Below are 14,130 nucleotides of genomic sequence, written 5' to 3' on the forward strand. Positions count from 1 at the left end.
AGTAGCGCGAAGAGGAGACATAAAAAAAGGTAATATTCTTTTTTACATTTGGCCTTGAATTGGCATTGCTTCTAAAGCTGCAGGACGTCTCTCGATATGCAAATGTTTTGGGCAGTTGAGTGTGTTTGCTCCTTGTTGGCCACTGTAGGTTTGCCCTCATACTGATGCAAGTACAGACCAAGGCCTTTCAAAAAAAAAGACTGGGACACACTCTTTGATGCTGTGGGAGCTATGGGGTATTAAACATGCGCAGTGTAACTACAGCTGCAGGTTGAACGGTACAGCAGATGGTGCTAGAAATAAAGGCATGTTTCTTTTTTCACTCAGATTTAGACCTCTCTCTAGGGTCTCTTGGCCTGACACAACTTTTTGGTATGCTGGAATTACTATGATAGCTTTATTGGTGGATTGATGAATGTCTTGTAGATGTGGGTGTTGTTTAGGCAGGTGGTAGGAGGCAGGGTCAGCACTGACGTTACACTTGGGGATTGGTGGTAATGACTCATTAGCCGCTATTAGCCGCACCTTGGGGAGAGCTGGAGAGGCCTTTGAGCTGAGCGGGCAAGCCATGAGGGAGATGGCGAAGGCAAGACATTCTGAAGACAAAAGAGACTGAGAAAGCAGTTGACATGCCACCTCCACGTAACTACACATTCACCCTGAACACCCACGACAAAGAAGACAGAGTAGTTGTGCGCACATCCAATCCTGCTTTAGGTCAGGTGCTGGATAATAGCAGTCCATGCAGAAATAAGAAGAAAATCCGCACACTGAATTAGAGCTCCCAGTAAGTTTTTAATGACTAAAAAAGCAACGTTTCGTTAGGAAGACGTTAGGTCTTCCTCAGGCAGTTGAAGTTGTCTGAGGAAGACCATTTAGGTCGAAACGTTGCTTTTTTAGTTATTAAAAACTTACCGGGAGCTCTAATTCAGTGTGTGGATTTTCTTCTTCTTTCTGCATGCACCCACGAAAAAGAGCCTGCTGGCCAGCTGACGGGTCCGATGGAATGGCACCTGAGGAGTGTCTACCGGAGTTGTCCATTACAAGCGAGCTTGTCACCAGGAGCAAGAGTGGTGGCCTGACAGTAAGTCACCACGTCAATAAAGACTGAACATAAAGGTACACCACTGATAAAGACTCTAGTTGAAATGAGTTGGTTTATCCATATATTGATAAAGGATTTTTAACTACAGTGCCTCGGATGCATTTTTGGACAACCTGCCTGTACCATGTACTTTTACAGGTCTCACTGTCATTGTTTTTTATCTTTATGTGACTGTTTACCCTATCCTCTCGGAGCACCTGATATTTTTTAAACTAACTACATAGTGCCTTAACCCAGTGCAGCACTCCCTATTTTATTCCTTAAAGATTGAACATCATCAGCCGTGACTTCTTCAACATGTCCACTCCCTCCCTTTGGAAATTTTGTGGATTTGTTTCTCGACATAATTCATCCCCAGGGACAACGTATCAGGTTTAAAACAAACACAAATTAACGCTTGAAGAATTAGTCATCATCTCTCATCTGTCAGCCTCTGGACAACATGCCACACAGACTGCACACAATTTATTTACTCTCACTTAACAATATGTTTACTGCCCTGTGTTGTCATTTGATGACTGGAAAGTGACTCATTTGGGTCCCCAGTGGGTGCTGATTGTTTTGACATTTAAACTTTTGTCTGATTACCTGAGGGACGGTATGATGATGAAAGTACTGTGCAATGGATGTTAATTTATTCATGTTTGTATTCTCTGATGTTTTAATGCATATACTGCCTTCAGGCCTTATTGTTTGCTTTGAGAACATCAACTAATGTCCATAAAAAGGGTGCAAGAAACTTTTCAAAAGCCTTGTACTGCAGTGGCAAACAAGTTATTTGCACATTTGTAATTCTATTCAAACAAGCAAAAATGGAAACAGCATTCATTACTTCAATAAGTATTTCAAATACATAGCTGTGAACAATCCAAAGCTGTTAACAGAACACCGACATATAAAGTTTTAAGAGTGAATTTGTTAGCATAAGTTTTCCTATTTACAGATCTAGTAAACACTGAGCAACATTATCATTCAGATTGAAATGTGTTTCTGGCCTCCAGACAAATCTGAGTTCCATTTTCACTCTCCTCTTTCATTCAGCTCTGTTTTTGTCTACACCATCTCCTGAGTGAAATATCTGTTTCTTTAGCAGCACTAGTTGTTAACTTCGCTTGCTGTTTGCTGCTGAGCAGTTTATGTACAGCCAGTATTTTAGAGCTCAAACACTCCGCAGAGCTGAGGGTGATAACTCTGTGGGTTCATCACAGGCAGCTATAAGAGGAGCAAACTCACTGACATACTTCACACCTTGTCTATCTACTGTCTTTTATTTTCTTGCTGCTGCTATAGATCTCTAATGCAATGTCTCTAAATCAGACTGACAGTGTTGTTAGTGCTGGATTCTGCAGCATCTCAGGCCTCAATGCAGTGAGAGGGTCAGCTGACGGTCATGCACCAACCCCGCATATAGCTGTGGGAGTATAGAATATGAAAGGGAATATCAATTCAGGAGCTTAATGTGTAATGGGATATGCAAACCAGGCAGAAAAGGTAAAGGAAGCTTATATTTTACTAAGAACTCAGTGTGACTGAGAAATTGAAATGGCGCGAGGAAAAGATTGCTCTGGCAAATAGGAGAAGAGGCGCGGGGATATGACAGACGTGCTCAACTTTTTATAACTAGGTCAGTGGATACAACACTTTTCTCCCAAACCAATGATAAAACTACTGGACTGAGATAGAGCTGACTTTGTTTCTTTTTTTACTCGTCCATACTTTCACTCTTGACACTTGGCACAGATGCAAGTGTCAAGATAGCGGTCTTATCTCTTTTTCTTCTGTCATATAACTGACTTTTGCATTCACTGCTCTAACTGCTTTAAGCAGAAGAAGCGGACACAAAATTATGTTTGAAGTCTCACACTTAAAGGAATACGCCACCCAGAAAATGACCATTTGTGTATCATTTACTCACACCATTTTTTTTATTTTTTGCATGCATGCTGGAGAATGAACAACAATTTGATGAAGAATGAAGAAGCCAAATTCGCAGACAATTCTTAAAGTCATAGGGGACTGCGTTTAGCAAAACTATATCAAAACAGCTGTTAAAAAACTCTCTAACAAATAAATGTATCCTCATCTTGTGCAAGGCTTAGCCTCATTCAGTTCTTCACATGATCCCTTTTAGCAAAGCCAGATTATCAATGATCTATCCAAACCTCTATGACATTTGTGACAGATGCTCTCAGGCGCCAGCAAACTTGATTCATATGTTCTGGTCATGCCCGAGCCTTGTGGAATACTGGAGATCATTTTTTGATGTTATAACAAAGATATTGGAACTGACTCTAGACCCACTGCCTCAGATCACCATCTTTGGTATCCCCAGGGAGGCTGTTAGAATGACTGCTAAACAAAGGACTGTAATTTCTTTTGCATCTTTAATAGCTCCTTGTCGAATCCTCCTCTTTTGGAAAAACTGCTCAGCCCCCTCAAATACGTCCTGGCTGCAGGATTTAATGTCATTTCTGAAACTGGAAAAGATCAAATTTTCTGAGTTCTACAAACACTGGCAGCCTCTCATCTCTCACTTTGAAACAATGCAGTCTATCCCATCACTATGGGAAGTACGTGGTGAACGCACTGATGTTCAACATGGACCCCTTTTACTCCAATTGATTGAGAATTCTCTGCGTTTTTGGATTCTTTCTCCGCCATAGAGAAATGTGAAAAAAACCCCATTTACTTCACAACGATATGCAAATGATCATTTTGTGGGTGAAGTGTTCCTCTAGCAGGAACAGTTAAGCAGTTAGGAGTTGACGAGAGGCTTTTGTTTTTGTGTATCGGTGCTGCAAGCTGCCATCAGTACTCATCCTCTCATATCAAGATGCCCACATAAGCCCCCTAATTACTTGCACAACCCCATTTACACTTTGCTCTCTCTGTTCCCGAGCTCTGCTCTTCTGTGGCTAACGCAGACAATGATGTGCTGTGTGTGGCCACAGCAGACCCTGGATTAATTACACAGAGGTAGGAGTCATCACTTCACAACTTCTAATTAACAGCAGATAAAAGGAGGGAGGAGGAGAAAGGGATGACAGCAGGACAGCATTTGGCGTTAAACTGGCAGGATTTCCATTACAAGGTAGAGTGAGCACTGAGAACTGCCGTGATCCAGTTGGCGCTATTGCCTTCAGGGTTAATTTCGAGAAACACAAGCATGAACAATATCAGGCTAAGGCAACCAGTTGTCTCAGATATTACATATGGTACACAGATGCTCCACAAGTATATGCGTGCAAAATGTTAGCCATGCCATAAAGCAAAGTGTCTCTGTGCAAAAGGAGTCCTCTATGCAATACCCAGCTCTAAACTGAGACAGTATGTGTTCCACAATACTGTTACAAGTCCACTGAATTGGTGGGTCTTATTTGCTCCTCTGCATCCGCCCCTCTATCCACAATAATCTCCACCACTTTGGATGACGCTGAGAGCAAAAATGAGAAGTTGAAAGACACAACACTGGAGGTTTTTCTTCTTCAAAGTGGTATAGCAGATTCACAGCTCCTGCAGTCCACTGGGTACAAGCGGGACTACAGGAGCAGGTGTCTGATAATCTATGCATCCTTCTCAATTATAGATGTGATGTTACGCAACAGAAGCTGCTTCTACTGTACGGGAGATGAACAAAAAAAAAAAAGAAAAAAAGAAAAAAAAAACTAAAACACACTTGTTCAGAGAAGCCTTGCTTGCACCACTTGGCCAGAAGATGAAACTAGAAATGTTCTGCTGAAACAGTGTTTTTGAAACACGGTGGGGAAATTATTCAAGGACTGACTGGAGTTAGAAATTCATTTGGGTGCCGATACACAGTGTTTTTTAAGACAATCCAACCTTACAGTATAACGCTGGAGCCATGCTCTCAAAAACATAAACGATTCTGATTAATATTTAAACATGTTGAACCAAGTTAGAAATGTTTTCCAGTTAAATTCCTATAGAGCTGGGGCAGTGTGCTCTGCACTAAATGCACTTTGTTTTAAAGGACCAGTGTGTAGGATTTAGGGGGATATATTGGCAGAAGTGGAATATAACATTCATAATGATGTGTTCTTTAGTGTATAATCACCTGAAAGTAAGTGTCATTGTGTTAGCTTACTCAAAAATAAATAATTGGATGAACTATATTAAATTGTAGGCAGGATTTTCATACAATAAATATATGTAGCCACAACGCAAAGTGGGACGAAGTAACTCCATGCAATATTTAATTGAATTATTCTAACTCATTTTTATCAAATAACGTCTCACAGTAAGAGGGTTCGAACCCCAGGGTGGGGGAGCCCTTCTGTGTTTGCATGTTCTCCCTGTGTCAGCCTGTGTCAGCCTGTGTCAGCCTTTGGACAGTGTCACAGTCCAAAGACATGCGGGTTAATTGGCGGCTCTAAATTGGCCATGTGAATGTGAGTGTGAATGGTTGTCTGTCTTTATGTGTCAGCCCTGTGATAGTCTGGTGACCTGTCCAGGATGTATCCCGCCTCTCGCCAAATGTCCGCTGGGATAGCTCCAGCCACCATAGATTCCACTGCATGCTTGGAAAGGGAAAGGTGAGGAAGTTTCAGTTTGTTGCAATCTACAACCTCACCACAAGATGTCACTAAATCCTGCACACTAGTCCTTTAAAACAGGACAAAAAAGACAGGACATTACTGACTTTGCAGTCCCTGAGAGACTACGAGCTAAAGCTTTTTACTGTTCCTGCAGAGACGATGCCTCGGTTTCTTCGGTGATGAGTTAGACTCCACTGTTATTGATACACAAATACCCACAAGAGGATACGGACTGTTTGTCAGAATCATCCTGCTGAGGCAACATGTCAGATGCTGACACCATATGGTCATATAACCCATTTGCATAAAATATTTAATATATCATGATGCTGAAGTCCTCTGGGTATATGAGTTTTTTTCATATATTGTATGTTATGCACATCACTAAAACATGTCGCAGCGTTTTAAAAATGTATGCTTAAAGAAACAGGAACATTACAGAGACGCAGCCCTGCAAGGTAATGAACTGTTTACCTAAATAATGTACTGTTGTTGTCTCTATTTGCTTTGTGGATGGCTGTGCATGTGAGCATATGAACAAGTGCAAATTTTGAGTAGAACGCTGAGTCTGTTTACATATGAGGATGATCTCGTACCCTTGACTGAACATCAGCCTGCATGGAAAGACTTGTGCCTGTTCAGTGCGTGCAGCCGCTTGACTTGGATGAGAGCTACAGATGTGGAGGACGTTGATCAAGGTTGGAGAGGTTTCACTTTCAGTCTGATACACACAGTGAACACAGATAATAAAGGGATAAAAGACATTTTTTTCTACCCACTGAATCAATGAACTTATCTCTGTGTGGCTGTGACCCCTCTGTGTGTACATTTCCCAGAGTGCTCTTCAACCCTCAGACAACATGCTCAAGCTTGTCGCACTCAGCTGTGGATTATACTTCAAAGAGAGCAACAGTGATAGCAGAAAAACAGCTCTTGTCTGTGAGAGAAAGTGTGAGCTGTAACCTTCACTCACAATAGAACTTCTAGTGGCTGCATTGCATTATGGTCTATTAAGGCTCAACCCAATCTCCAGAATAAATGTTGGCTTTATATGTTAAATTTGCTCGTTTTATATATAGCAGACATATTGACACTTTGCATTTTTTTATATTTTGAATTTTGAACTTTAAGCTATGGTTAATGTGTGGTTAGGTTTAGGCACAAAAACCACTCAGTTAGGGTGAGAAAAAAAATCAGTTTGATCACCACAAAGATGGCTGAAAATGTTCCTGGTCTCAAACAGTGGTCTGCTGCTTGGCAGCCGTCTTGCTTAGGTGTCACGCTATCAATCCCGTCTAAATACATGAATGAATAAAGAGTAAACACCTGCTGATAGTCAAACACATTCTTCATTGTACCTTTTGAAAACATCTCTGGTTTATGTTTGGACATTTCTTGAGCTCCACATTCAAACGGTTCTGTAGTTCCACTCCACAGACAGAAATACTAAAACTTCTTATCGTATAAAACATACGTACATATCTGTGGTTTTCAGGAACTTACACTGCCAGCATTTTGTTCAGCTGGTATGCTTCACTCTGATTAAGTTTTCGACACTGTTGTTGGAGATTCTAAGAAAAAGTTCTTGTTCACTGACTTATAGGAGTTTGCATCCAAGCCTGTATGCAAGCTGGATTCATCCGTAAGAAGCTGAGCAGGCGAGAGCATGTATCTGCATAACTATTCATGCCTTTCTCCTCAGCTCCAGCTGAGTTGAAAGGTGTCATTATACTCGTCAGCCACCGTGGGCCCCCACCTTGCCCGTCCCTTCCAGCTGTCCTAATATTGCCAACAGTCAACGTGTACATGCGTACATAAGGGCTCTTTCCAACCTGCTCCACTGTTGCATCTCATCATGCCCAAACCCTGAACTCAAAATAGAATCCAACCTCATTTCATGCCTCGTGAAGCTCTAAATTTGCACCAGAGGGGACGCTACATTTGTGATAGATAGCGCAAGTAAATTAGGAAAAGAACAAAGTCTGTTTGTCAGACAAGTGTTTCACTTCTCTGTGGAACTTAACAAACCTAAAGGGACAATTTCCCGGGCTAAGGAAAGGTCTAACTTTAGAGAACAGCATTTCTGTCCATGAGAATCTGATGTAAAAAAAAGCTTTTTAGCCTGAACTTGTCCAGAGACTTAACTCTGGAAAAGCCTGCTCTGTTATCTGTTATAATGTTATCTTTAAGTGTACTTGCTATAAGCATGTTCTTAACTTCATTTGGGGATAGCAAAAGAATCAAAAGTTTTGGTTGTTAAAGCAAAATTAAATTAAAAAGAAAGAAAAACAGTTTCAGGTTCCTTCCGTGGCTACGATCCTTTTCATATTGCTCCTGCATGTCTGAGAGAAGCCTTTTCTTTTAAAGCACTGAAATGAGTCTTTATAATAGATACTACACACTAATGCAAAAACAACATAATCAATCAATCAGAAAAATCATTGACCTGTAAGATAAACACGATCTGTTAAACGCCCTAAAACATTAAATTCAAAATGATTTTAAGTGGTTTGGCTTCAGCTAAATTTGAGTCTTGTGTGCAAAGGACTCCTCAGGCAAAGGGGAAAGTGATGACGCTCAGTTTAAATAAAAGTTTAAACTCTCCACTTCCCCTGCATGTAAAGAGTTCCCTTGTATCCTTGAGTAGATAACCTGCAGCACCAATATCAAATTCAGTTTCTGTTCGGGGCAAAATCCTAATCGCTTTGGGAAGAGGACATTCATTTATGTTTTATTAATCATGATGTGGCCTGGTTTTATAAGATGACATTTTGTTCCAATTCAGCAGGAGTCATCCTCCACGGTGGATGGACACAAATGAGATAATACGTTAGAGTTTCTGCAGCACTGATAGCACCGCTGCACTGCCGCTTTATGTCAAAGCTAGAGTAGTGACAGTCTAATGGTCTTTGCCGTCAGTTTCTAACTCTTTAACTGAACCTAGAAAGTACACCCCTTTAGCTCTAGTTTTAATTTCCCATGCAGAAACAAAAAAAAAAGCTAAACCTTAAAGATAAAATGAACTTAAAGTGTAATATATAGATATCATAGCTCAGTATATTCTCTCCAGTAACCTATCTCCAGTAACCAGTGACCTTTTCTTTGATACAGACATCAATCCCTCCATCTATGGCCGTTTTCAAAGTGGAGTGAGAGTGTTTTTCTCCCGGGTACGAGGAAGGATTTGCTGATGTTCACTGAGAATAGAATGGTTTACTATCATTTTGGCTGTATTTGCATGTTTATCAATTTACTGCAGTGGACAGAGAGACAGAAGAGAGATGCTACATAAGTCTGTGAATCAAACAGAAGATATTGCAGGTAGCTGAGCACATAGATAGCTGGGTCCACACATGCTACGAAAGCCTGGATACAGGGCTGTGGCATCCCAGCATAAAAGGGACAAACCTAAAGCATATTACTTAAATCTACTACATCAAAAGCAAACTCGTGCTTTATCCTGCTTTGAGTTTACATGAACAACACTCAAGGGAACATGACTCCCAGTCACGCTTTGATAAATGAGCAATGTTTTCATGTTGCATTTGGCTCTATTACACATGCAGTTATGCTAAAAGGGCTATTACTGCATCCTGTATGTTTGTGAAGCCCGCAGTCTCATTCACATTATAGAGATGATCCACGAAGTCACACAGCCATCTCTCATCCTCAGCCTGAGTCATGGCTTACTACGAGCTCCACTTTTCCTCTCACTCTGCGGACTGCTGTGTGAAAAAGCACATGTGCCAATTTGGAAAGGTTGGTGGTAAATGAAACAAACAGGCATCTCTTTGCACTCCACTGAGAATTACTCAGCCTCCCACCTCTCTTGAAATTGGCTGCCTTCAGCATCAGCCCTCTCTTTAGCCATTAGCCATTGCTTTCTAGTTGCCAGCACGGTTCTGAGTAGTCAGGTTGTGTGCGCTGGAGGAGGTTGTGGGCTGATTTAGTTCTTCTGTAACTTCTGTAGGGAGTCCAGAAGGAACTGACAACTGTGTGGATTTGGAGCATGGTGAATTTTAATTTCAATTTAGGTTCGGTTTGCTAGAAACAGAAACAAGCTAAGCAAGCCCAACACTTCCTGAAAGGCAAAACACAAGTTTCCCCTGATGGCCACATACGCAGGAAAGCATCTGATGCAATGGTGCAACTCATCATGAAATCTTTTATTTGCAATATGACTGCCGTCAACAAATTTCTATTTTAAGGGACAGAGGATGTTATATATAATTCAACACAGTGGCTGTTTTTTTTCAGGGGAACATTCCTTTTCTCAACATGGACAGTTTGTTTTGGAATTAAACCCACCAGTTATCTCATTTAAAGTGAGGTGGACACTTGTGTGGTAACTCTCATTCAGTTTAATAAAAGCACATTCACTCCAACAAACTTGCCGTTAAGTGAGTTCCACAACAGCTTTTATAATTAGGCGACTGGAAAATGGAAAATAGTTGTTATACAGATGATAACGTTCTTGAATCAATTTGAGTCACAGCTCTTAAATAAGTTTATAAATTACCTGCACATAAAAAAAAGATGATTTCAGACTGGGGTTAAGATAATTAAAGTTTAGTGTATAAAAATACAACTTACTGATTTATATTTAACAGCAGTTGGTTTGGCAGCCCAGCAGAAGACAGAATAAAGTGTATTTCATCAAATAAATATGGGGCTCTCTCCTTCTAACAAAAAATAGATGTGTTTCAATCTTGAGTCATGATCACCACAGCTATGAGCCCCCTATTCAATCAGGCCATTGTGGAATATTCCACTATTGTCACAACACCAGGAGATATGAAAGAAGACAAATTCAGATCTGAACAGCAGCAGTCCTGTGAAGTCAGCAATGCTCAGATGTTCAGATGTTAGGTATAGGCCTATGAATCTGAAAGTAGCCTTACAGCTGTTAAATATTGCAGTCTCTCATATGAAATTTACAAAATTTTCCACAGCTACCAGCTAAAGGTCATCAACTGGCAAAACACTACTGAAAGCATTCACATCCCAGCATGCAACAACAAACGAATGAACAGCAGGCTGACAGTTGTTAAGACTGCGGTTTGTCCCGACACCACCACAGCGAGACGGAGAGACACAGAGTATAGTGAAGCAAGACTATAATCCATCAACAGCAGAGATGATGCAGAGCAGGGAAATGAGAGAGGGAAATAAGAGCTGCGTTGACAACTTTTTTTTTCTTTTCTTCAAAGTATCTACAGCTCCCAGCAACAAATCCCACTGTCTGGCTCCAAGCTCTACAAACACCAGTGAAGCAGACATTATCCCCACTGTCTTCTTCAACCAACCACAACATTTAGAAACTAATTATCAGAGTGTGCAAATTTGGATTTAGTGGAAATAATGATGAAGATGTGCAACATCACAGTGACACCATATGTGCAGCATAATTTTGTAATTCCGACAAGCTCTCTTTCGTTCTGTGCAGCACACACACTACTTTGCTTTAACACCAAATTCAGATGACTTTAAAGGATTAGGATGGAAGGATGGATAGAAATAAGTTGAGGGTGGGATTCAAGAAGGAAACATCACACTGCCTTACATTTTGGGGGGCCAAAATGTCTAAATGTGCCTCTGTCTTAATAAAACAATGCAGCCGGAAGATCTCCAATTCCCATTATCCCTGGAGCTCAGAAACAATGTGAAACCTGCAAGTGCTTGCCCATAGGTTAATACACTTCATGCACAGTTCCCAGTCCTCTAACTCCATCCACCCACATAGAGCATCTAACCATGTCAGTGAGAGCACACCATCAAAAACTAACAGCACATTTATGAAATCATTGTCATCAGCAGTCTAATGTTTTCTGTAAGCCAATTTGTGCCAAGTGGAACTAACAGCCTGGTTGCGTGGGCCAGCAGTGCTTATATAGACTATGTAGCCCACCACAGCATGTAGTCACAGAAGTCAGCAGCTCCATGCATGCAAACCGACTCACTCTTGTAGCTTGCGCTCCAAGGCTGGTATCCATAATAGCCGGTGATTCTCAATATCCGCTCCTCTATGGACGCGCTGTTGATGTCCTCCACTGAGCGCGAGGACTTGAGGTCCTCTTTGATGGCCTCGTCCACCACCAGGTACTTGAGCTGTCTGAGCTGAGGGCTGATGTCCGAAAGCCTTCTGGGGCTCACGTCGGGCGACTTGCGCATCCCGCTGGGAAGAGAGAACAAGGGGTGGCGGGTGTTACAAGACAAAAGTGAGACCGCTTGGCAAAAAGGGAAAAAGGGGAGCATGTAAAGCTTGTATATGACTTGATAAGACAAGAGGGCTCATTGGCTGAAGCAGGGGAAGACAGTGTTGTATGTTAAGGGCCCCTGCAGCTCCTCTCTTGTACAGTACAGAAATCATCATCCCTCACTGGCCCTGCGTCCGCACAGCAACACTGTGAGAGACACTAAACCAAAGTGACTGCTCCTGCAACTGTTGTATACTGTGCAACTCCTATTATAGGATTATAGGAATCTGAAACTAATGAATCGATCGTGAGTGATTTGTAGAGACGGAGGGGGAGCACTTGTGACAGCTCCGGGCTTCATGTATAGGCAGTGGAGCACAAAACTGCGCGCAGCCTCCAGCACCACAGCCCATCATATCATGTCATCATTTTATCACGCGCAGGAGATAAATACATTACTTTGTGTCCAGCAGGTGAGATGATAAACATGACAAATAATGGCTGAATATAGCAGCATTAAAGCTCTGTAGTGCCATACACCTGACAAAGTAGCACAGTGGTGACCTGACAGCCTCTCAGCTGTTATGAAACCGCCAGCGTGTGAAAGCAAAACATGATTTACTGACCCACTCAGAGAAAATCGGTGTGTAAAATCCCCCCTGTGCTGCCATACCCCAATCATAGCCCGTATAATCTGTTTTTTTATCAGAGCTCCCAAACAGCCCTCAGTTGGATTTAAAACATCAATCAAATTCACAGAGAATAACACTTTCCAGATATAATGAATCTTTGTAACACCTCTGCCACACAAAGTCAATTTGACTGTATCAATACACATGTGAAATCAAGCGCGCAACAGGTGTGGCCCTGCCTCCTGTCGCTCTGCAATGCATTTGTAAAAGTTCAAATGTCTTACATCGGCATCAAAGTAGTAGGAGGTCCAAGGTAGCACATACAGTCCCGGTGGGGCCGCCCGACCCGGTCCCACACTGTGCCCTCTCCATCCCCGTACATCCTCAAGGCCACTTAGCGGGGCAGCTACTGTAAGTTTAAATCCTCATCAAGGCTGGAGACAAGTACCATCGTCCTGCTCCTCACCCCCACAAACATATGCCTGCCTGGCCACCACTACAGTGGAGACTGTTTCAACATTAGGGGTGCGCTGTGCTCTGGATGCTGCTGCTGGGTGCTGGAGGCACTGCAACAGCGCCATCTACCGGATTCACTGACATCATAGTTTTCTGGAAGGTCTGAAATACTGAGGCTATATTGTGCCAAGATGCTTTAAATGTATCTGAACCACCATGTCAGCAACTTGCCATCTATCAGAAAGGCACAACCCTTTTTACGCAAGGTACAAATACACATGGGGCTTCCAGTGGTTATTCCTCTGCACTCTCTTCCTTGGTGAAATATGAGACACAGCTGAATTTGCTGGCCTTCCCTGGCCCCATAAGGACCCCTGGTGGCTACTTAATCTCAATCTGCCCCTATCTGCTCCTATACTGACTCAGCTCTCTCCCTTGTGTGTTGCAAGTATCTGAAAACGTATTTTTCTGTGGCTTTGTGGCTCACCAAGTCCAAACCCTCAAAGCACACACACCAGTCAGCAGCAGTCATTCTCTGCAAATGAGCTCTTTCTGGTCCTTTTCCCTCAAACTGTCACATTCAAACAGACACAGCAAGTCTCCCAGGCTCAAGATGAGGGAAAAAATACAGAACTTTACTTTGAAGTAAGAAGTAGGTGTTTTCTTTTTAATCTGATAGTGCCAATTATTTGTGGCTCAGAACACTAACGGGTGTTCTGGGTGGTAATCAAAAGACTAACAAGCTCAAATAGGGGACCGGAATGTGAGGCAGAGGCACGCTTGTCTTGATATTCACATTTGTCAAACAATAAAACCCCTGCTTTTGTCTTGTAAAGTCAATTTCAATCTCCACCTAAACATATGTCAAAGCATTAGTCGTAATAGGCTACTTCTCTGGGGAAAGACAGAAAAGTTGTTTTCCTGGTAATTCTGTTGCTGTTGCTACTTTTCTGGGAGCTGTGCCGTGTGGATGAGAGAGAATGGTTTTTCCTCCTTAATCTTGCAGAATATCACAAAAACATTGACTGAACAAGCCCAGAGTATTTAAGATGTTTCTCAGCACAGGTGTGAAACACACTGGCGTTGTTACCAGACAACTTTTTTCCAGCAACTATGGATTTTTTTCAGCAATTCACAGGCCACTGGGTTCCTCTTTGGTCTATTATTCATAGTTTACTTTAACT

General features: G+C 42.0%; 1 protein-coding gene across 1 annotated transcript in view; it reads right to left on the bottom strand.

Annotated features, from left to right (window-relative positions):
* slc35f3b (solute carrier family 35 member F3b) overlaps positions 1-12,911 on the bottom strand; it is a 64,708-nt gene extending 51,797 nt beyond the window's left edge. The window contains exons 1-2 of the mRNA XM_049601121.1: positions 12,775-12,911; positions 11,622-11,836 (exon numbers count right to left, since the gene is read on the bottom strand). Of these exons, the coding sequence (XP_049457078.1) occupies positions 11,622-11,836; positions 12,775-12,872 (313 nt within the window). The 5' untranslated portion in view covers positions 12,873-12,911. The remainder of the gene's footprint in view (positions 1-11,621; positions 11,837-12,774) is intronic.
* Positions 12,912-14,130: the final 1,219 nt, after the last annotated feature.

This window comes from Epinephelus fuscoguttatus, linkage group LG16 (assembly GCF_011397635.1).
Source record: "Epinephelus fuscoguttatus linkage group LG16, E.fuscoguttatus.final_Chr_v1".
Classification (NCBI taxonomy): Eukaryota; Metazoa; Chordata; class Actinopteri; order Perciformes; family Serranidae; genus Epinephelus; species Epinephelus fuscoguttatus.